Raw genomic sequence first — 24,848 nt, forward strand, 5'->3', positions numbered from 1 at the left:
ACATTGTCATAAATAATCAAAAAAATCAAAAATTTCTAAACTTGCCAAATATAGTATCAAAAATGGTGAAAATGAACGGTCTACAATTAGCCAAATTTTGTAAATTGTTAACTACATTTTTCAAGTTTGGAATTTTTTGATTTTTTTTATTATTTGTGATAATGTTTAGAATAGTTAGGAGATCATATCTACACAAAATTAGCCTAATCCAAAACTTATAAATGTCATAACGATTTTGAGTTTGTTTACGTGTCAAGATAAAATATGTCCCTAGAACCCCTCCCATTTTGTATTATGTCGAAATATCAACTCTATGTCTATTTTCTCATGATATTTTTGTTGCGCGACTAAATGCGAAAGTGTGTAGGACAACGCAAAATCAACCACAAGGTGTGACCTTTATACCTAGACAAGTATAACCCAAATAACAATATTGCAAAGAATAAAACAAGTAAAGAGCTGAGAAAGTAAATAACACACACCACATGACACAAGGATATTTACACACACCACATGACACAAGGATTTAAAGTGGTTCGGCCTTGATGCCTACGTCCACACATGGTGTAAGTACCCTCTGTTCCACACTACAGTGCACGTGTCCACATACCAGGTCATCCACCTTTAGCTCGTCCCCACCACCATCGACCGCATCTACAACCCAACACCCGTGTCGCCCAACAAAGATCGCGATTCTGACCATTTATGGAAGCAAACCAACTAGTGCAATCTTAGAGCTCAATCAACGCCACAATCACGGAGACATTAACTTTGTAACAGTAGAGTAATGGCGAATCATCAAGATAGCACACAAGGTGGATCTACACTTCATAACGGCCTGGATCAAATAAGGAAAGTCAGCTCAAACATCTATAAGTAGAGAGAGATGAACTACGTAAGGCTTGATTCAAGTTTACCCCGAGAAACTAGATACGTAGGCAACTCTTATCCCAAGAAGAGTTCAGCCATTCCCTACCACACGAATTATCAGGTCGTTGTCCAGTAAATACAACATCTACATTGGCGCCGTCTGCCATTTCGTTCTCTTGAAAAAATACACACACCATTTTCTCAAGCCCACAAACCTGGTCACAAACAAGCCACCATGGAAGCATAATTACAAGCATTAGCAGATCAGATGAAGACGCTACAGGAGTCATTTGTAGCACTTCAACATGAAAACCAAACGATGCGCAAAAACACCACCTCCAACGCCAACAACGGCCCTCCAGACGCAATGGAGAACAATGTCGTCACAGCCCTCACCAACACCACCAATCAAAGGCTGGAAGACTTCGTGCAAAGATTGGAGAAGGTGAATTACAAGGATAGCGCACTCCAAATCGCCCAGAAAATACTCCAAACGTACAAGGCGTCACCATTCACAACAAAAATCAATCACAAGAAGCCGCCGTCAGAGTTCATCTAACCAACGCTTTACAGACGACGGTAGCTCGCGGTCCAGCCGACATGTAGCATGTTTCAGCCCGGACCCCTCGCGACTCTACGGTAGCGCCCGTATCGACGACTACCTTAAGTGCAAACTCTTTCTAGCCAGCCTGAAGGACGGAGCCATAGATTGATTCTACACACTCCCTCCTGATTCCATCAGCAACTTCGACAAGCTGGCCGAAACATTCGCGGCAAAATTCGTCCACAACAGGAAAAAGCAGGCCGACCTAGACTCGCTGTTCCAGCTAAGAAAAGCGTGGCGAGACAATCCGTGCGTTCCTTGGACATTTTAAGAAGGACCTCCTCTCACTGGAAGCAAGACTCAAGGACATCTTTGCAACTTCTGCGTTCACAAACGCCCTCTTAGACGATTCCGACCTAGCAGGGTCCCTCATGCGCAACAAGCCAAAGACCCTAGACGACCTGTATCATAGAGTTGATAAGTACATCAAATACGAAGAATGGATGGCCCAGCGCGAAGGAAAAGAAGTCCTCGCAATAAGCAACAGGCGAGGACCCAAAGAAAGCCATCAGTATTCATGCAACAACAACAACAACAACAAGAGATCCAGCTCCAGCAAGTCTTCGTACACAGAGAGGAAATTCTCCAACTTCTCCAGGACGTCGAGTCAGATCTTGGAGGATGGCAAATTGAAAGAGTTCCTGCCAGAAAGCGACCTAAAGCACAAGCTGGATGCCAAACGTCACAGAAGCAGGAGCCGCAGCAACGAACGATCTACCAACAACAAAAGCAGGAGCAGAACAACCCGACGATCTAAATATCTAGGTCGGTCGAGGCACAACAGGAGACAACACTCCTCCGACCACGATGAGGAGAAAATAATCAACATGATTACAGACACAACAAACGATGAAACCTCAGGTCTCGAGAAGCGCAGAAGAGTAGGAGCGCTTCAAGAAATCTACCACCTCTCACACAAAGCCGAAGTGATTAATCCCACCAATCCTCAAACAACAACAACAATTTCATTCACCAAAGAGGATCTAGACAAGGTGTGCCTACCCCACAATGATGCCCTGGTAGTGCACGTCAAAATCAACGGGTGAACAATCAAAATAGTCCTCATTGATCCAGGTAGCTCGTGCGACATACTTTTCTATCAAACTTACAAGGACATGCACCTGCCAGACTCAGTGATGATAGAATCAAATGCACCGCTCTATGGGTTCAACGGAGATCGCACAAATGTCATTGGAGATGTCATCCTGCCAGTCTCCATTGGAGAAAAGGAAGACATGGTCAAAATCTCAACACGATTCAGCGTGATTTATGTCAAGTCGTCCTACACTGCCATTCTAGGACGCCTATGGATTCACAAGATCCAAGCAATTCCATCAACCCTCCACCAGGTCCTGCGGTTTCCCGGTTCCCGAGGCATCATAGAACTCAGAAGCAACTAACTAGAAGCTCACCGGTGCAATCACGTCAACACAACGACCTCACTCAAGCATCAGGTCGTCGAAGACAAAGACATCCCAAGGAAGCAAGATCCTCAAACATCCAACCCTACAGCAGACAAGCTCAAAGGGAAACAAGCTCAAATAGAACCAGGAGAAAAAGTCAATCTAGGCTCAGATGATGACCCAAAGTTTGTTTATGTAGGGGCTGATTTAGACCCCAAGCTCAAGGAGCAACTTGTCAAATTTCTATCTCTCAATAAAGATGTTTTTGCTTGGTCATATATCGATATGCCAGGAATTGACCTTCAGGTCGCTTGCCACAAGTTAAATGTAGATCCAACTGTCAAGCCTGTCAAACAACGACCTAGGAAACTATCACTCAAATTTCAAAAAGCCATCAATGAAGAGATAGAAAAACTCAAAAATATTGGATTCATCAGAGAAGTCGAGATCCCGACCTGGCTAGCCAACATTGTGGCCGTTCCAAAAAAGAATGGTCAGGTACGACTTTGCATAGACTTCACCAACGTCAACAAGCACTGCCCAAAATACAGCTTCCCCCTACCAAGGATCGACATACTGGTATATCAAACTTGTAGCCACGAGCTTTTATCATTTATGGACGCATACAGTGGATACAACCAAATACCGCTTGCAGAAGAAGTCCAGGAAAAGACATCCTTCAGAATCGAAAGCAAGGAACGCTCGTTATAACGCCCCTACCATTCGGCTTGAAGAACGCCGGTGTGACCTACCAAAGACTGGTCACCAAAATGTTCAAAGACTTGCTAGGAGACACTATGGAGGTCTACATAGATGACATAGTGGTCAAAAGTGAAAAGGCGGGCAATCACATCTCCCACCTACAAGAAGCCTTTGAACGACTTTACCAAAACAAGATGAAGCTCAACTAAGCAAAATGCATATTCGGAGTAGCCTCGGGCAAATTCTTAGGTTACCTCGTTTCACAAAGGCGCATTGAAGCAAATCCAGAACAAATACTAGCTCTCCTTGAGATGCCAGCACCAACTACAAAGCAACAAATTTACAAGTTATCAGGCATGGTTTCAGCACTCAACAGATTCATCTCACGAGCATCTGACAAATGCAGACCATTCTTGCAAATATTCAAAAAAGATGCAACATTCACATGGACAGACGAGTGCCACAAAGCCTTCACCGACCTGAAAGCTTACTTATCAACGCCACCCGTCCTGTCCAAACCAGAAGAAGGAGAAACACTGGGGTTTTACCTTGCTACAACCGACTTTGCAATCAGCTCAGTGCTTTTTTGAGAACACAAAGGAGTCTAAAAGCCAGTCTACTTCACCAGCAAGATGTTGGCAAATTCAGAAAAACACTATTCTCCGATGGAAAAAGCAATGCTCTCTTTACTCTACTCAGCTCAGAAGTTCCGACCTTACTTCCAATCTCATAGCATTAAGGTAATCACCAATGTACCCCTCAAGCAAGTACTGAGTTCCAGCAACAAAACCGCTCGAGTGGCCAAGTGGACTAAAGAGCACAGAGAGCACCACATAGAGTTCGTTCCAGAACGTCTCGCAAAGGACAGTCGTTGCTGATTTCCTTGCGGACTTCCCCGCCGAGGACATCAACTGGGAACCCGAGCACATCACTTCACTCCATCAACCAGCCACCCCAGACACATGGCACTTCTACGTAGATGAAGCGTGCAACAACAAGCGACAGTGGACTGGGGCTGGTTAACATCACCAGAAGGCACCCAGCTATAAAAATCAATCAAGATCGATTTCGCAACGTCCAACAACGAAGCGGAATACAAAGCATTGATCACAGGCCTCCGCATGGCACATCAGCTACAAGTCCCAAAGCTTAAAGCTTACAGCGACTCCCAACTAATCGTCAAGCAGATCACCAAAAGTATGTCACGAATGGAGCAAACCTAGCAAAGTACGCTCAGGTCATCAATGACCTCATTGGATCGTTCAAAATGTTCTCATTGGAGCACATTCCCAAGGAAGATAACAGACATGGAGACAGTCTAGCTTTCTTAGCCTCAAAGACCCAAGAGGTTTGCCCCAGCACAGTCTACATAGATATCCTGGAAAGACCTGCATACCAGAAAGAAAGTGTCAACAGCCCCACCGACTTTCAGCCCTCATCCGAAGAGGAAGTTACTCAATCTTGGATTGGCCCATTTCTGAAATACACTTTACAGGGTGAGCTGCTGGCTGAGGCAAAGAATGCTCATGCAATACAATTTCGAGCCCCAAGATACACAGTAATCAACGGACGATTATTCTGCAAATCCGCAGGAGGGCCCTACCTAAGGTGCATAACTCCACGCGAAGGCCAACTCATTTTCAACGAAATCCACAAAGGTGAATGCGGAAACCATGCAGGAGCAAGATCCCTAGCACATAAAGCAATAGCCCAAGGGTATTATTGGCTAGGCATGCATATCGAGGCAAAAAGGTACGTTCTTAAATGTCTCCAATGTCAAACATTTGGCCACAACCACCTAAGTCCAGCAAGGGAGTTGATCAATATTGCAAGTCCATGGCCTTTCCACATGTGGGGCTAGACATCATGAGACCATTCATCCCACAAAAGAAAATAGGGCTCAAATACGTCTTGGCAGCCACAGATTACTTCACCAAGTGGGTTGAAGCAATCCTACTAGTTCAAGTCAAGGAGGTCAACGTCATCAACTTCATATGGACTAATATCATCACAAGATTTGGTCTACCCCACACCCTTGTAATGGACAACGGAACCCAATTTGCTGGGACACAAGTCAAGGCCTTTCTACAAAAATGGCGCATCACTCAAGCATTTTCTACACCTAGATATGCACAAAGCAATGGCCAAGCAAAGGCCACAAACAAGGCCATCAAAGAAAACCTCCAAAAGAAGTTGGAGAGCAAAAAAAGCCAATGGCCAGAGCAGCTCGAGAACATTCTATGGGCATACAGAACAACAGCCAGAGCCAGTACAAATGAGTCTCCTTTCACACTTTGCTTCGAAACAGAAGCAATAATACCATCAGAACTCACACTCACAACCACACGTTCTGACATTGTCGAGTAAGGAAACAATGACAACATCTTGGCAAAAGAAGTTGATCTCCTAGAGGAACGAAGAGAAACAGCTGCAATATCCCTAGCTCGGTAGCACCAAACAATCCAACGATTTTACAACAAGAAAGTCATCCCAAGATCTTTTCAAGTTGGAGACCTAGTCCTCAAAAAAACACTAGCTCCAGCCAAACTCGACCCAACATGGGAAGGCCCCTACATTGTTGACAAAGTCGTTGGAAATGGCGCATACTGGCTCAAAACCCAGCTCGGTGATATGCTTCCCCGACCTTGGAATACAGCTCTACTAAAGCGATTTTATCAATAAGTTTTTTCTCCTTATACGTAAGTCGATTCGAATAAAATTCCATCAATATTTCAAGTACTGATGTCATTTTTTGTATTACATGAATACAATGTTTCTTACACTGCGCAACCCGACCTAGGACATCACAATGTCAGGTCGTACAACAAAGGCAGAGTCTACAACAACTCAACTACAACCACGCAGTGGTTAATTATCAATCAATTCAAACAAGGTCCCCCAAAAGGACCCTAAATCAACTTAACACCAACACCAGGGTTAAGTATGATTCAACTGTAATTGTCACTCAAAGGCCAATTATCAGACAAATACAATCTAGGGGGGCCCCAAAAGGACCCCAAGTCAACTTACGACCTCAAAAAGGGTTTAAGTTAGACTCAACTATAATGGCCATTCAAAGGCTTACTATATCAATAAGAAGTTCCCCCAAAAGGAACGACTCAGCGCATATACCTAAGGACCTGGCAAAGCCTAGATGCCAACTACACAAATATATTAGGTCATACACAAACGTTTTATGACCTGTTACAATCAGACGACCTAGCAAAGTCAAACCGCACATCAATACTACAACAATACAACACAGGTCGTCAAACAACAAATCAAAAGCAACAATAGCAATCACATGTATGCTTCAAGCCAATTTCAACAAGTAAGTAATTTAAATATTTCTACTTAAGTACAAGTTCGGTTAGATATTGGGCCCCCCAGGTTATCCTAAGTAAACGACCTCAGTACCCCCATCATAAAAAATATATAGAGTATCAGTATCTAAAAAAACAAAGAAGTGTTTAAATATTGTTCAAAGATCCCTCAACCCAAGATCAAACACAAGACGTTCAAGATCACAAGACATGAGAAACTTGCTTTATGTTCAAAGGATCCAGCACACAGTCCTCTACAGCAATGGAACCGCTAGCAGGATCAACAACCATTTCAGACACATCCAAGTTAACAACAACAGGAGGAACAACTAGAGGAACGACTGGAGCAGTACCTAGATTGGTTGGCAGGTCAGATCGTCTACTAGCATCTGCACCAGTATCTTCAGCAGACACTGTTGCAACCCCACGTTCAACTGACATCTTCAGGAGCTCATACTTCGATCTAGCTCCAGATAATTATCTACCAAAACGTAAGTATCACCACCCTCCACCAAATCAACCAGGTTGTTATATTCAGTTTCAGCTCGTTCAGTAACGGCCCGCGCTTTCTTGCACTCGGCAACCCACTACTGAACCTCCAGCTTTGCAGAGTCAAGAAAGGGTTGCAACAGAGCCACTTTCCCACCTAGCTCTTGCACCTGAGTCCTCAACCCTCTCCACCTATTGCTCGGCCACCAGCTTGCCATAAGCCTTCTTGCTGGCATCCAACTCCTTTTTGTACAGATCGGAGATAGATGTCATCTCCCTCAACTTCCTGTATATGGCCAGAACCTGACAAATAACAAATTAAGATTAGATCATATATATATTGACAAAACCCAAAGAAAACAAGCTCGGAACAGAATAAAGCTCACATAACACAGCGACCGATCCATCTCCTTTAGGTTCACCTCAAGACTCTTACTATCCAGCTTACGCCTATCCCCATCAAGAACAATGCTTTCCATCAACCCTCCAGCAACCAACGTGGACTTGAAACTGCAGTCCCCATTCTCCACAAACTTCCTCAAATAGTTAACAGGGTCCTCATACATGACGAACCTGTCCAGAACATCATCTTCACTCTTGTCGCTTGGGGCCACACTCTCTGACCCCTTGCACTGCTGAGCAGCAGGCTCACCATCACCAACCTTCTTCTTACCATGGGCCTCAGCTACCCCAGCGTCAATGGCCAAATCAATCAGATTCATCTTCTTCAAAGGTACCTTACCTTAAGAAGTACGACCTTCCATAGTACTAGGTCGTTCCTCCGACTCAGTTTGGGACCTCTTAGCCCCCTCTGACTCAACCACTTCGGAGCGCCTTTCAGGATAGGCCTCCAGAACGAAGTGGGAGCATCACCCTCTCCACCAGCGCTTCCACTAGCAGCACCACCGCCAGCACCCCCATCTCCAGAGGAGAAGCAGTTGGATGCAAAACGATCTGCATCACCAGAGGAGAAGCGGTTGGACGCAAAGCGTCCTCCATCCCCCAGCTCAGAACGTTGGATTGCCAAACGATTTACATCACCCACCTCAGAGCGTCTGGATGCAGAACGGCTTTTAGCAGCTCCTCCAGCCATCCTAACTGCCCCAGAGCATCTATCACCAGCCCCTCTAGCCCTTTTCACTCCAGAGACAGGTGCTTTCTTTTGGCTCTCCCTCTCCATTGCAGAATCCGAGCTAGAATCAGAGAGAACAACGATAGCCTTGCGAGCCCTCTTCTTTTGCTCTAACTTCTTACGGTTAATCTTCTCTCCTCCACGCCTCTTAAAGTAATGAGCAACCTCCCCCAGCAAAGCTCATTTCTCCTCCAAGCTCAAACAAGCAAACCTTTCTATAACACCGTTCTTGGTACGAACACAAATAGAAACCTCTACAAGAACAAAACAAATAATTTAGCACCTCCACAGTAAGACGGGATAGAGGCAACCTCATCCCAGCCTTCAACTGTCCATAGCAAACAACTACTCCTTCACCCCAAGGAACGTAGTCACTATGAAACAAATTCCTCTCCCCCCTCAAGGTCGTACATGGTCAGGTCGGCCTCCACCCAACCAAACTCCTACCTCAGAGAAGCATAACAATCCTCTGACTTAGGCCTCCTCGCATCCTCAGCCCTCGTCTCCAAAGATGAAAATGACGAAGCCTCTGCACCACTACAAGACCTAGCTTCAACATCTTCCTCTTCATCAATTACTATTCTCTCTCTTCATTCATCAACTTCAACCTCACCACTCAAACTATCACTAGTCATAGACATTGCAAAATTGAAGAAAGAGTAAAAGATCAAGTTTTTAAGTTGTCAAACACGAACCTGATAGCAAAGGAAGAGGAACTTTCTTTCTTTCTTTCTTTTCTTTCTTTTCTTTCGCTCTGTTTTTCTTTTTCCTTTGCTTGAAAAATGAACAGACGAAAACGCTTTACAAGTCAAAACCCTTCAACTGCCAAAACCTCGAGACTACAAAAACATTTCATGTTCCCAAACACCTAAATCACTACTCGCCCACAAAAATGCCATAATTTCGGGCCCACGAATCTAGCCCAACAGTTCCCGCACATTTTCCAAAACCTAAATTCAAAACAAACAGCTATCAGACACGTGCTTTCAAACTTTATTTTTTAACCATTCTTTTTCCATGCGACAGCTATCCAAAGAACGAATAAAAAATAAAGGGGGTTGTGTAAGTACCTTCCGTTCCACAATACAGTGCATGTGTCCATATACCAAGTCGTCCACCTTCAACTCGTCCCACACCATCAGACCGTACTCCACGATCCAACACCCAGGTCGTCCAACAACATCAGTTACAACCATTTATGGAAGCAAACCAACTAGCTCAATTTTAGAGCTCAATCAACGCCACAATCATGGAGCCATTAACTTTGTAACAGCAGAGTAATGGTGAATTATCACGATAGCACACAAGGTGGATCTACACTTCATAACGGCTTGGAGCAAATAAGGAAAGTCAGCTCAAACGTCTATAAGTAAAGAGAGATGAACTACATAAGGCTTGATTCAAGTTTACCCTGAGAAACTTGATACATAGGCAACTCTTATCCCAAGAAGAGTGCAGTCATTCCCTACCAAACGAATCATCAGGTCGTTGTCCAGTAAATACAACATCTACACATGGCAAGATCGATGGTTTCACAAGATAAACAAGAAGATACAAGAGGAACTCTCAATCACTCACAAAGAATGAATATAATTTTAGGAACCATTTTAAAATGGGTACTAAAAAAACCAGACCATTTAGAACCGGAACCGAATGGTTTTTTAAACAAAATAACCGGATTGTAACCGGAACCGAATGTTATCGTACTTTTAACATAAAAAATATCTAAATAATGTATATAAAAACTCAAAACATTCATTTATATATTACTTCATTCTATTTTTTAGTGTAATAAGTAGTTTTCATGGTATTTAACATTATAAATAATATAACTTAGAGCATTTCTAGGTGGTGGTAGCATACTCTTCATATTTGAATAATGCGGAATGAAGAAACTGGTCGCAAATTTCGACCAACTCTAGGTTGTCGCAAATTTGGAATAGGGCTACCTTGTGCGACATTCATACTGTCGCGCGACATTACCAATGTCGCCCCCAAGTTGAAAAAAAAAATCACGCGACATTTCCACTGTCGCACCAAATTGAAAATGTAAAAAAAGATAACTCACGCGACATTAGTAGTGGCACGCGACAGTACTACTAGCGCGTGGTGCTGGTCAAAGTCAAAAAAAAATTGGGGCGACATTTGCAATGGTAGCGACATTATTATTAATGTCGCCTCAAGATCCGCATCCAAATTGCCAAATTTTATAACAAGAATGCGAACAAAGCGGTAATCGACCACCTAATGCTACCACCTAGAGATAGAATTTCAGCAAATTCCGACCCATTCCTTCAAATTTGAAGGATGCGACTGAATTTACTACCACTTAGAGATGCTCTTACAACCTTAAATATGTGGTTTTACTAGCTTAATTTACTTTATTATTGAATAACATAACTATTTATATCAATATTTAAAAAGCGACTCATTCGTGCAGTATTTTAATTTTGTGTTTTTAGTACACATTTTTTAATACACATTTTAAAATGTGTGTAAATAGTGAATCTCTTAAGAACTGAAATGAAGAACCGGAACCGAAAATACCTGCTAGGTGGTTATGGGTAAGGTTCGACAATTTTAAGAATCGAAACTAAAACAGGAACCACAAAATTAAATGGCCATTGGTTCTTACTAGGGGTGCAAACGGATAGGTTCGGATTCAAATATGTCTATATCCGAATCCGAATCCAAATCCAAATCCGACGGATATTAAAAAATTTATCTGAATCCAATTTTGGATATCCAAATCAGATATCGGATAATATCCAATCCGAAAATTAATATTACTTAAAATTTTATTTGCTTTGAATAATTCATTTTTACTATAAAACTATTTTATATATATATATATAATATATATATATATATATATATATATATATATATATATATATATATATATATATATATATATATATATATATATATATATATATATATATATATATTTGTCATTTATTATTATTATTTTGTTATTATAGTTTTATATTATTAGTTTATGCTTTTATATAATATTTTATACAATAATAAATTAATTAATTAATTATATATAATAACTACTAATTTTTTAAATCGGATCGGATATTTTCAGATGTGGATATGGTAGTATCCGAATCCGTATCCGAAACCAGTTCAGACATAAAAAATTATTCGAATCCGAATCCGATATCTGAAATTTTTAGATAATATCCGATTTTTTGAATACAAATTGAAATCGGATTCGAATATTTGGATATCCACTTGCACCCTTAGTTCTTACGCACTAAGAACCGGACCATAACTGGACCATTCCAATATGTCATTCTAGCTAGGTTGCATATCCACCCATTTCTCAACAATTTTCCATTGTTTCCAAACCCACTATATAAGAGATTGTAAAAATAGGAAATATAAGAAGTTGAATTGAAGAACCCTAGTTCTACTAACTCTTTGTGAGTGAGTGAACATGTAAAGGCATCTCTAATGGAGGGTGTAAATTGTTTAAAGTGTAAAATTTACACTCTAAATGTCAAAAATATGTTTCCAATGGGGGGTGTAAATCCCAGGTGATAAGCTAATAGCTAATAGAGGGGGTGGGGAATTCCCCATCCGGCTATTAGTTAATAAACATTTTGGGCGTCACTTGAAATAACGTCCCAATTAAAAAGAATTCGGACGTCACTTAAACTCACATATGTTTTATTTACTTTTAGAATTGTAACGTTTGCGACGGGTAAAGATCGTCATTTATTGGTTGGCCCAGTTTTAATAAACTACGGACGTTACTTACGTTTTATTTTATTTTTGTTAAACCCCTTGCGACGGACTTTGACCGTCGGTTTTTCTCAGTTTTTTAATTTTACAAACTCTCAAACTTTATTGCATTGGATACCATTTTGGATGTGGAAACTATTAATGTGTAAGAGGGGCCATAAAATCCTAGTGGCACTTATGTAGAGGTGTATATATACACTCTCCATTGGAGATGCCCTAAGAGGGTTGAGAGAGTGTATTCTTTATTATCTTCTCTTTAACTTTGTGAGATTGATTGTTGTGTACAATCTAGTATCTCCTCTTGTAATCTTCCTCTTCATTGTGATGCAGCAAAGATCCATTGTGATGGCATAAATCCCACGAACTAACACTCCTACTATGACCTTTTTGAGTTAGCATGCAATGACCCACCTCACCCTATCTCGTCGACACTGCCCCCACTTAGCCACTATGGACATCCGACAGTGTGGGGTTTTTGAACTTCAGGCAGCAGCTTCCCAAGAGCCAGGAGGTAACCCCATCTTTAGACTACTCTGCCCGAGGACGCTTAACTATGGAGTTCTCACCAACCTCACAGCCAAACAATTCGGAAAAAGTCTCGACGTTAGGATTTGGAGGATTAATTACTCATAGACAGGATCTTTGGATAGCTGTCTAAGCGAAGTGAGATCACATCATAGCGCAACGTAACCTTCCTTTCTATGTAAATTCTGTTTCTTGAAAATAACATTGCATCTAAAAAGCTAACTGTACGTGCTAATTAATTAAATTACTACATTCAATAGCCATTAGTGTTATAGACCAGGTATATATAAAAAATGTAGTGCATGTATCTATTAGGAATACTGAAAAGCTTAATGAATGAAACTTTTCGTTTGCATAAACAAAGACTACACATTAAACATGACAGAAATCTTGGAATATGTTCCAGAGTGTATTTCTTAAGCATTATAAGGGCATCTCCAATGGAGAGTGTAAATCTCCACATTTTGGCATTTCCACATAGGCCATTAGGATTTTACACTCTTATTTTTAAAGTAATAAAGATACACCTCATGGCTCTTCCAATGGTGGTGTGGAAATAAGAGTAAATAGAGGCGTTAAAGTTTGCAAAAGTAAAATTTAAATAGAGAATCGTATAATCGCGTCACTTCAACTATCGTCCGTATTTTCAAAATCTGAAAACAAAGCGTAGCGACGGTCATGGCCCGTTAAATAAATGAAAATTTTTTCGTTTGGCGTCCGGACTTAAAACCCAAACGACATTTAAAGCTACGTCCGTGTTTCTTATTAGCTAAAACATGAGAGGGAATTTCCACCAAATTTTAACAACTAATAGCTATTGTATACGGTTTACCCCCTCCATTGGAAGGAGTTTTTTCAAAATAGGAGTGTAAATTTCACACATTATACGCTTTACACTCTCCATTGGAGATGCCCTAAGACGACACACCAAAGAAAAATACTTCCTACTAAGGAAAATGGTTAGCAGAACAAACTGCAAAGCTTGCAGAACTAAGATGAGTTTAAGAGTTTTTATAGTTTTGATTTCATTCTGCATTTTGACATCGGAAGCACAATTAGAAGGTAGCAAAATTTCTTTCAGCGAACAATGTTTTTTATACGAGGGATCATAATTATATTTGTTTTATCGTACTACGCAACTTTGATTTTTCAGAAGTCGCAGAACTCACCAGATATGATCCACCTTCTCATTATTCCATGATAATTCAATCTTTCTCCTTACTTTCAAAGAATGCAGTTGAAAAGTACGAATCATGTGACTTCGAAGTTGGAAATTACAAATGGTATGTTGCTCTCATATTAGACATATTAGATATATTACAAATGTTATATATTAATGGTTATATTATATCTGGTTACAGGAAATTGTTGCTCTACCCAAATGGAGATGTAGCAAAAAATGTGAATTATCATATATCTCTCTATTTGGTTATTTCCGAACCAAGTTCTCTCCCACCAGGTTGGGAGGTTAATGTGGTTTTCAGGTTCTTCGTATTTGATCACATCAGGGATAATTACTTAACAATTGGAGGTATAATCCTTGGGCGCTCTCTTATTAGGTGTTTACCCAAATCCACTATTTTACAGTGTATCATCATTAAGTTTATTCTAGTATTATTGTAATGGTGCCTAGATTTTGGAGGAAGAGCTAGGCGATTTCATGGTAGAAGGACCCAATGGGGCTTCTCGAAACTACTATCAATTGCAAATTTTACTGATCCTATTAACGGGTTCGTTGTCGACGACACTTGTGAGTTTGGAGTGGAGGCTTTCATTATTCAGGGAGTGACTCTCAAGGGCAAAAATGCCGAAAAAGTAACTCTCAATGACCGGATAGATGAAAGTTCAAGTATACCCTTGACGCAAAATAAAAAACGGATCGGGTAGATGAAATGTCAAGTATACCCCTGACGCGAAATAATTAACGGCCCGGCCCAGACGAAACGACCTGGTGTATTTAGTATGAACATTGAATGTTCATAGTCTTTGGGTATGAACATTCAATATTCATAGTTCTTTGGGTATGAACATTCAATGTTCAGAGTCCTTGGGTATGAATATTGATTGGGTATGAACATTCAATATTCATAGTCCTTTGAACATTCAATGTTCACAGTCCTTGGGTATGAATATTGATTGGGTATGAACATTCAATGTTCATAGTCCTTAGGTATGAACATTGATTGGGTATGAACATTCAATGTTCATAATCATTTGGGTATGAACATTCGATGTTCACAGTCTTTGGTCCTTTGGGTATGAACATTCAATGTTCATAGTTTTTTAGTATGAACATTGAATGTTCATAGTCTTTTTGGTATGAACATTCAATGTTCATACATCAATATATTGTATAAGGTACATTCACCTATTTAGATATGAACAATCATTGTTCATACACCAGCAGAATGTATGAACACTCATTGTTTATAGTAAAATGACAGAAAAGATAAAATTGGAAAATATTTATTTTAAATCCGGGTCATTCGTCCTTGAAGGTTATTTTCACGAAAGGGTATAACTGGTATTTAAAAAAAATAAAATGGTCGAGCCAACTTATTTTGTCTTTGAGGGTTACAAAATTTAAAATCGTGGGTTCGTGAATTACTAATTGCTAGGATTTGTCTTTGTGAGTTACTCACCAAAAACCGTGTCCTCTAGACTTCATTTTCTCCAAAATTGGGTGCTAGGCCCAATTTCTTGTTCATTATTAGGAATACTGGTGGAAGTGAGTATTTGTCTATGTTGAATAAACCGATTTCATCTACCTATATGTGGAAAATTGGAACCTTCTCACAACTGGAGAAGGATTTTCTTACTTCCCATGTTTTCACGGTAGCAGATCACAAATGGTATGTAAGTTTTAGTTAACTATTAAAACTTTGTAAATCTATGATATATTGACAGTCAGTTAATTGCGCGCATTTTTCTTGGTTGTTCTGTTTTTCGTTATTAGGAGAATAGGACTTCATCCTAATGTACCAAAGAGGGGATGCATAGTCACCTTTCTGTGTACTTATCTCTAGTTAATTCTGAGTCACTCTCTTCTGGCGGAAAAGTGTATGCCAAATTCTTATTGCGCTTGAAAAGCAAGGACGGAATACACATTGAATATATAGGTGAGTTCTAAGCAGAGCGACCTTTCCCGATTGTGTATTCAGTTATGCTTTAGTCTACATATTTTTGTTTTTGTTTTAATTGATAAAACTAAGGAAGGAACCCGTGTGTCCTCTACCTATGCTTTATCTGCGATAGTACTTCACAAGTGAGAGCACATACAAGTAGGGATTAATTTATAGGTCCTTGCAGACTATACGTCAGCATAATGCACTTGCTTGGTATTCTCATTTTGTAATCAACTGTACCAATATGTTTAAAATCTAAAACTACTCCTTTTCATGTTTGATTGTGTCAACTGGGTCGACGACCATAAACTGATTATTGATTATACATTTTCTTGTAGATAATTATTGGTTCAAGAACTCAAGCAGAGTATGGGGATGGTCAAAGTTCATTAGACTTGTCGATCTTAAAGATCCAATGAAGGGCTACTTGGTTAATGATACATGTATTGTTGAAGCAAAGGTTACAGTCATTGGATCAAGTAGAAGTATACCATAGGTTACCAAAAAAAGTAGAAGTACCATAAATATGCTTATATATATGCAGTCTCGAATTGACACTACTAGTTTTATTTTTCCATTGGCAGTCTAGTTCCTTGTTTAGTCTCTGTTGAGCGTGTAGACGATAAGTCTGAAACTTCAATGTTAAAATTGTTTAGAACTGTTTTTGCCTATAACGTTCGCAATCATTTAAAAAACAATCTTCTCTTATGAACTTGACTAGAAATGCTGTTGGAGAAGACTTTCCAACGTGTCACGAGTGAAGGACTCCCACTCCCAAGTCCCAACGCGCCACCAATTTACTCCACAGCTAACTACGACAGTACCGTGGTTTTAGGAGGTTTGGTTCCTCTGTACGTAAGCTGGACGTTGGAATAATTTTACCACGAGTGGCGAGGGACTCCAAATGACGATCCGCCTATGCATGAGTGACTTCAAAGTACGGAGCATTTGTAGTACAATAGCACATACGCATCACTTTCCCTTGCATATAATTCCAAATAAGAAATCATCCTAGAATAATATTTACTACGCATCCACACCTGTCCTGCAGTATTCAGACTACTTTTGAAAAATTGTTTACTATTCAATGTGAAAGCAAAGGCTTAGAGTTATCTTAAGTTATTCCAAATTTAGTTAGTGGAACTGTTTCTTTTGATCTTCTAACATGCTTGAATCATTGACATTTGAATTACAAGGATTACACTACCATAAAGAAAATCCACGTATCACATCCACAACCACCCCACTTGAGTCGATTCTTAATCCAACTTTTTGCTCAACTATATATATTTCTACCCCTTGGAAAGACTGTGCAAACAAGTTCCTTACAGGCTTTCACTTACTAGCACAAAAATGGCATCTATCTCAAGAACACCTTATATTGCTATGACCATCTTCTTGCTAGCTTCATATGCTCATATCAAAGAAACAAAAGCTGCTGGAGAATGTGGCAGAACTCCTGTTAACAATGCCGCAGTAAGCCTGAGTCCATGCTTAGGGGCTGCAGGAAGTGTCAGTGCAAAGGTTCCCCCACTTTGTTGCTCTAAAGTTGCTGCATTGCTGAAAAATTCTCCAAGATGTTTGTGTGCAGTTTTCTTGTCCCCCTTGGTGATTAAAGCTGGACTTAAGCCTGCAGTTGCTATCACTATTCCTAAGCGTTGCAACATCAGGAACCGACCAATTGGGAAGAAATGTGGACGTAAGACCACATTAACTCATCGCTAAATTTTTTAAACATTTGACGATAGAAATCAGATAACCTATACTAGGGCATCGTTTGCTATAGAACTCGCCTTGTATTTCAGTGTCTGCCACGGAATACAGGGGGAGTTGTGTTGCAACTTGCAAGCTACCTTATCTCATGGTATGTCAATTATCGAAAAAAAAAAAAAAAAAAAAAAAAAAATTCATGGTATGCCTATTGAGGTTATAAATTCATATATAATTTCTTCTTCCTGTCAATATTGATGTCCTGTACGTAAATATTTTCCTGTGCAGGTTATACACTTCCACGAGAATGATCATGTCAGTTTCTCTCTTACCATGAAGCGGGGCTATATATAGTCGGTGCAGCAAATTTTCATGGGCAAGACAAGTAGTTAATTGAATAAAAGTTGTTGCGTGCGTGTGTAATATTGTGATCGAGAGAACAACAGTGAGAGTGATCGAGAGAACAACAGTGAAAAGATGATCGTCTATGTTTCCTGAAGTACTTAACACAGTGTATGTTTCATGTTGTGCTCAACACATACATTCCAGATACCATAGTCTTTTGTAGTGTTGTTAAATGAATAAATTATTGGAGAAGCTAGTTACTGCTTACTTAATTGGTCCTCATTTAAGGTCTCTGATAATAATGTATAGTTTTCGCAAGTGTATTATACAATATTTAAACAAGTTCAGTATCTATAGATTGGATTTATTCAGCAATAATTGATGTTTAGCCAACATGTAAAATTGAAAAACGATAGAGTACGAAGTAACAAGTTTTGGTTTAAAAAACATGTAAAATGCCAAAAGGGGGCTGAGACGGGGTGATATTTCTCCATGCTGCGATATTTTAATGATGTTATTTTGAGTTTCCAAATGCCTACTAAAATGCCGCGATATCCCTCAAACCCAGAAGGCCAAAAGCCCAGTTTCTTGCTGCCTGTGATATGTGAAATGCGATGCATGAAAAACAAGCATTTACTGGCGTAGTGTCGCAAACTCAAAAGGCAATTTCTTCACTTTCATTATTTCATACCAAAACCACCACTAATCAACCACAAAAACAACCTTCTTCCACTTGTACCCATTTTAAGTATTTTGTTAGAGAAAGGTGTAAAACAGGAACCCTTGAGCTTGACGATGGATTGGGTTTCTTTAATGAGTTGATTCGGTATCGATCCTTGCCTTCCATTCACCCTTTCAATCAAATCAACTGCTAGGAGCACTTGTCAAGACCAAACACTATTCTACTGTTTTATCCATGTACAATATATGCAATGGAACCTGATATTGTGACATTTAACACCTTGATAAATTGCTACTCTTATATGGGTCCGGTGGATTTCGGATGTGCTGTTTTGGGGAATATTTTAAAATGTGGGTTTGAACCGAATGTGGTTACTTTCATTGTACTACTGTTGAACTCTACTCAAGGGTTTGTTTACATAGGGAAAATCAGCACTAGCTTTGGAATTATTGTTCGACAAAATAGCCCGAGATGAAGTCACTTATGGGTTGCCATCAATTGGTTATGCAAATCATTAAATTCATATACTGCCCTTCAATTGATGAGCTCAATGGAAATGGAAAAACTTAAGCGGGGTGTTTGGATCCTATTTATTTATTGTCAATAAACATTTATTAGTGAAAATACATTTTTGAAAAAAAATAAACATGTTTGGTCTCTATTTTTGTAGAAAGTAGTTTTTCACCCAAGAAACATTTATTGGTCCAAAAAACATGTTTTATGATAAATAGCAAAAACTTGTTTTTCATGTTAAAAAACAGTTTTTTCTTCTCAATTTCTCATCCAACTCCAAAGGCATATCAGTTAAAAATGTCAAATATGCTAAAATATTTCAAAAAATATCACGAAATTTACTAGTTTGACAAACAAAAAATGCGGCTCAGCCCCTTGGTTTTAATATGGTTGAGTATAAACCCCTTCTTATCGGCCCATACCACATAACCTCCCTATTTATTGACTCATACCACATAACCTCCTTGTTTTCCAATAAGAGGGCAAATACAGTCTGATTTTTATTTCCTATTTTATTTTATTATCCGTTTTACCCTTTTTACAAATTCATCGTCATTTCGACCACGAAGAACGGCGATTCATCTGCTTGGATAACACGATTTGACCTCCTTTGTTTCTCTATTGACGAAAGAAGGTTTGACGCTGAAGATATTCACCTCTTTTCAATCTTCTTTGCGATTTTGATTTTGACCATGAAAATTTAAAAGTTAAATTGCTGAAAATATTGGTTCGTTAGCAATATTGATTATGTAAAAATACATTTACATAGATTCATCAATTTGTTTGCTAGAACAATGATTATTATTTATTAGTTTTTCTTTGTTGCTTTTTCCAAATGCAGACATGGATGGGACTGCTCTTTTTGTTATTATGTACGAGACACAAATTATGAGTGTCTATGTCGGGATCGGACTAATGGTATAATTGCTTATTTGAAGCGTACGATTTCTGAAAAGTGGTCAGAGCTTACTCCATTGTTTATAGAACTGTCTTTTGTAAGGGATTCAAAGCGTATTGTGATAGATACTGACTCGGAGCTTCAATCCCTTGTTTTCTTCAATTTGGTTAAAGGTTTTGATACATTATTGATAATAGCATCGTCAAGAGGATTTTTTGCTTTGTGTGACGCTGGTTCAAGTTCCAAAGTCTCTCTTCAGGCTTTTTCTTGTACTTCTAGAGATTTGGTTACTAGTTATTCTATGTCTTCTGCTACATATGATGAAAAATATGTTAATGTCATTTCTTTGCCTATTTTGACTGGTGTGGGACAGAGATTTCCTAGTGGTGCCGCTAATTTTTGTGTTGAGCTTTTACGTCATTGTCTTGTTAATCATTACAGAGTTCTTATTAAGAAGAATGATCCCGAAAGAGTCATGGCTGAGTGTTATTTGAAGACTGAAACCGGGTGTCTATGGAGAGTTCACGCATCCAAAAAGTATAAGATGACGAAGTTCTTTGAAATAAAACAATGGAAGCAAAACACACATGTGGAGCTGGATTCGTTGATGTTAACAATCCCCCAGTGAATAGTAAACTTGTAAAGAGTATTGTTTTAGATATAGTGAGAGACAAGCCTTTAATTAAGCCAGGTGAAATCACTGACCATTTTCTAAGAGTATATGGTGTGACCTTGAATTATTACTTTGCACATACCGGCATAGATCTTGCATTGAAGGAGATACATGGGGACCATGTTTTATCTTATCATCAGTTACATTGGTATGTTGGAAAACTGAAAGAAACCAATCCAGGGAGTCATGTTGTTTTGGAAAAAGAATCAACAACAATAAAGTTCAAGAGATTATTTGTTTCATTTGGCGTTTGTATTCACGGCTTTAACTTCTGTCGTCATATGCTTTGTTTGGATGGAACTTTCGTGAAAACAAAATACAAGGGGTGTGTCTTGTCAACTACTGCTAAAAATGCAAATGGGGGTATTGTGACTTTTCACATAGTAGTTCATAGTAGTTTGTAAAGCTGAACAAGCTTGTGAAGTAACATAAACTATGAAAATTTACGTTCACATAGTAGTTTAACCTATACATTTTAGTAGTTACATAATAGTTTAACCTATAAAAATTTATTTTTACATATAAGAGTTAAGTTTTCATAGTGAGTATGATATGCAAAACCAATTCAGCAATTAATGTTTATTTGTGTTCTAGGTATTTTTCCAGTAGCTATGGCGGTTGTACTTTCTAAAACTAATGACAATTGGGATTGGTTCTTGGAGCAACTTAGGTTGGTGGTCTCTAAAGATCGTAGGCTAACTTTTATATCTGACAGAAACCATGGTCTGCTCGTGGTGCCTCGCATTTTTCCTTAATCCCATCATGGCTATTGTTTGTGGCACCTTAAAAATAAGCTTAATTCAGCTATGCCTAGCAACCATTGCTTCCGCTTGTATACCCTAGATCTCTTTTCAGTCCTTGCCTATGCTAGGACGCACCATGAGTTTGAGAAACTGATTGCTAATTTTCGAGATGTTTGTGGCAATCAAGCGAACAAAGTTTTGTTCACCACAGGTTATGAGCATTGGTGTAATGCTTATTTTCAAGGAAATAGATATGGCGATATGTGCTCCAATATTGCGGAAAGCTTCAACCCATGGATCCTGCTAGAACGCCACTTGCCTATCACTGCAATGGTGGACAAGATCCATGGGAAAATTATAAAAATGATGTCTAATCGGCAGGAGTCATCTAGGAGCTGGACTACTATCTTATGTCCGTCTATGGAAATTTTATTGGCTAAGAGCAGGATCAAGGTGGGGAGAAGTTGGGTGGTTCTTAAGTCAAGGGAGGGTGTTTTCGAGGTGCATGCTACCCATATTCACTTGGTTGACTTGAATAGAAGTCATTGCTCTTGTAATTGGTGAAGATGAATCGAAGGATTCCCTTGTGCGCACGCACTGCACTCCATTTTGGCTGATAGATTGAGTGTGTATTCCTACTGTGATAAATTCTTCTATTCTCAAACATTCTATGATAGTTATTCAAAAGTTATAGTACCTGTGGAGAACAATAAAATGCCTGCTAAGATACCAAGTGTGCCTGATTTACTATCTCCGGATCTGAAAAAGAAGATAGGGAGACCATACAAGAAACGGAAGCACAACACGGGTGCTGCAAGAGGTAGGAAGAAGAACAAGGGCCCTTGCTATGGCCATCGTAATCCAAGAGTGGGCTCCACTCCTATAACATGCTCTACACCAATTCAATGATTTAGTAATCTATATTTTGCTCGTATATAAAAATGAGATGTCGATGAACTTGCATTCTTTTTCTGAAGTTGAATTTTATATGGAAAAAATATACTTCCAATATTATAGATTATATATTTTGATGTTGAGCTTAGTTTGAATATGTTACATCTTTTAGTTGAAGATTTTTAAAACAGCCAGTTAACACAAGTTTTGTATTACTGTGTAAAGATATTTTTACATAGTAACCTTTTTTAAGAAAAAGTGTCCAACACCTTACGTAATATATGTAAATGTATGTTTACATAGTCATATATATGTAAATCTATACTTACATAGTAACCTTTGAGAAGTAAAATTGCTTGACACCTGTCAGAATATATATAAATCTATATTTACATAGTAACTCCACATATGCAAATGCAAATTTACACATACAAATATGAATTTGCATATACAAAATATATGTAAATATATCTATATTTACATAGTAACTTAACATATGCAAATACAAATTTATACATACAAATATGAATTTGCATTGACTTTTTCTGACATGTGAGTATGTATGTGACACCTGCACATGCTATGTAAATACCAACTTACATATGCAAATATGAATTTTCATAGACTTTTTCCTGACATGCAACATAGCTATGTAAATCTGACAAACTAACAATCATTTCTTGCATTACATATGTAAGTTGCAAAGATAGACAAACCAACTGAAAATATAAAGGAGATTCCCATTAATTACATCATTTACTGCCAGCACATTAACCCAAATTAGCCTTTTTACATCTAGAATTCTAACAAATATAATCCAATAACACATGATTAAACAAAAAACCAGCTCATCATTTCTTGCATTATTATTTTGGATCCCATTTTTCTTGTTGGCTTGATACAATCTCATGTATCAGGTCAACCCTCAATTGTTTCGCGGTTTCTAGCGTAATATCTTAGATAGGGATAGTTTTTTCATATACTATAGCATTCACAAACAAAATGACGAAGAACCACAATCTGAACTAAAAATGCAAAAAAAGAAGTTTAAGATAAGAGATAAGATATTAAAAAAACATTTATGTTCGGAAAGTTAAGTTCTTACAATGCTCTTTGTTGTGTGCATACTCCAACTTTGATATCTTTCATCAAATCCACATCTGGCAACCTTAGCTCCCGACGCCTACATATAATAGCTTCCACCACCCTCTCTTGCTACATTAAATTGAATTAGAATCAGCAAAAAATGAACAATATTTAAATTACCAAAAGACTACCCAACACCTGATTATGTAAAAAAAAAGTTATATATTAAAGCTATACTAATTGCAATACTGAAAACAAAACAAGCCCAAATCATAAAATTTCACTTACCAACATTTCATCATCTTCTAACGAAATGCATTTCTTCTTCTTGTAGTTCCTTGGCCTTAAAGAGTCATAGTGTGTTCATTCCCAATTCAAAGTATCAACATGAAGCAAAGTCCAGTGATAACCATTTTTGTACTTTCTTAACTTGGGACTATTTATGATGAAAAACAGATGGGCGGCCTTGTTATCCAATTATTTTAGGACATCTGTAACATAGACTTTCATGCCTTGTTTTGGTTATCTCTTAAAGTCAGCTACAACAAATAAGAACAACAACATCTTCAGAGATTTTGTGAATTTACATATTCAACTTCAGTAATTAAATTACATAGAAGATGCTTACCCATACAAATGATGGGAAATGGAGACACTTTGGTGGAGAACATCCAATTAGCTTTTCCACTTCCTTAAGGAGTTGGAAGTGCATGTACCAATCAATGATCTACCATAAACAGTACGAAAAATTACTAAATTTTAAGTTTTTTCATTTCAAAATATTTGAGTAATCAAAATATTTACCTTATCACTGACGAAGAAGTTCAACATCATGTGGTTCAAGTATTCCCCCTATATTTTCAAATGCATTTGGATGTCCATCCACGCAATTGTACTGCAATATATATACACGATCAAAACAATTTGTGCAACTACATAGACGATAAGAAAAACTTACATATATTTATGAAAAATAAATTTTACTTCTGGTTTGCTTTTTGAAAAATCTTTCCACCAACGACAACTTCTCTTTATCAAGTAGACGTACTCCACAACTTGTTTGAATGTGGTCTTGACATAGGCTTTCCTACGCGTGGTGGTGGAGTCTCGAAATCATCTGCATTAATCACCAGTTCATCATCCAATTCAATTTCAACAACTTTAATATTCCTTGTTTGCTTCTTAATATTTCCAAACTCATTTATCGTTGATGTTTTCTTCATTCGCTCCCTTTCCTTCACTTTCTTAAACATCGAGTTAGGTTCTCCCCCACCTTTTTCCTCTCCTCTTCATCTGACTTTGTCTCTCCGCTTTTCTCCTCTCCATCCAACTCGGATTCTTCCTCTTCATTTGCCTCTCCTTTCTCCTCCTCTTC

The 24,848-nt window shown here is 38.6% G+C and overlaps 1 protein-coding gene across 1 annotated transcript; it reads left to right on the plus strand.

Annotated features, from left to right (window-relative positions):
• The first annotated feature begins 17,235 nt into the window (after nt 1-17,235).
• LOC147505637 (Bifunctional inhibitor/lipid-transfer protein/seed storage 2S albumin superfamily protein) lies at nt 17,236-18,251 on the plus strand. The gene is made up of 2 exons (XM_086558122.1): nt 17,236-17,628; nt 17,928-18,251. The coding sequence occupies exons 1-2, from the start codon at nt 17,283-17,285 to the stop codon at nt 17,948-17,950; spliced, it is 369 nt and encodes a 122-aa protein (XP_086414248.1). The 5' UTR covers nt 17,236-17,282; the 3' UTR covers nt 17,951-18,251.
• Nucleotides 18,252-24,848: the final 6,597 nt, after the last annotated feature.

Source organism: Coptis chinensis, chromosome 4, assembly GCF_015680905.1.
Source record: "Coptis chinensis isolate HL-2020 chromosome 4, ASM1568090v1, whole genome shotgun sequence".
Classification (NCBI taxonomy): domain Eukaryota; kingdom Viridiplantae; phylum Streptophyta; class Magnoliopsida; order Ranunculales; family Ranunculaceae; genus Coptis; species Coptis chinensis.

Excerpts from the sequence above, each read along its gene's own strand:
- LOC147505637 (XM_086558122.1), top strand. The coding sequence starts at position 17,283 with ATGGCATCTATCTCAAGAACACCTTATATTGCTATGACCATCTTCTTG. Across the intron at positions 17,629-17,927 it reads AATTGGGAAGAAATGTGGAC|GTTATACACTTCCACGAGAA; the intron begins GTAAGACCACAT and ends TTTCCTGTGCAG.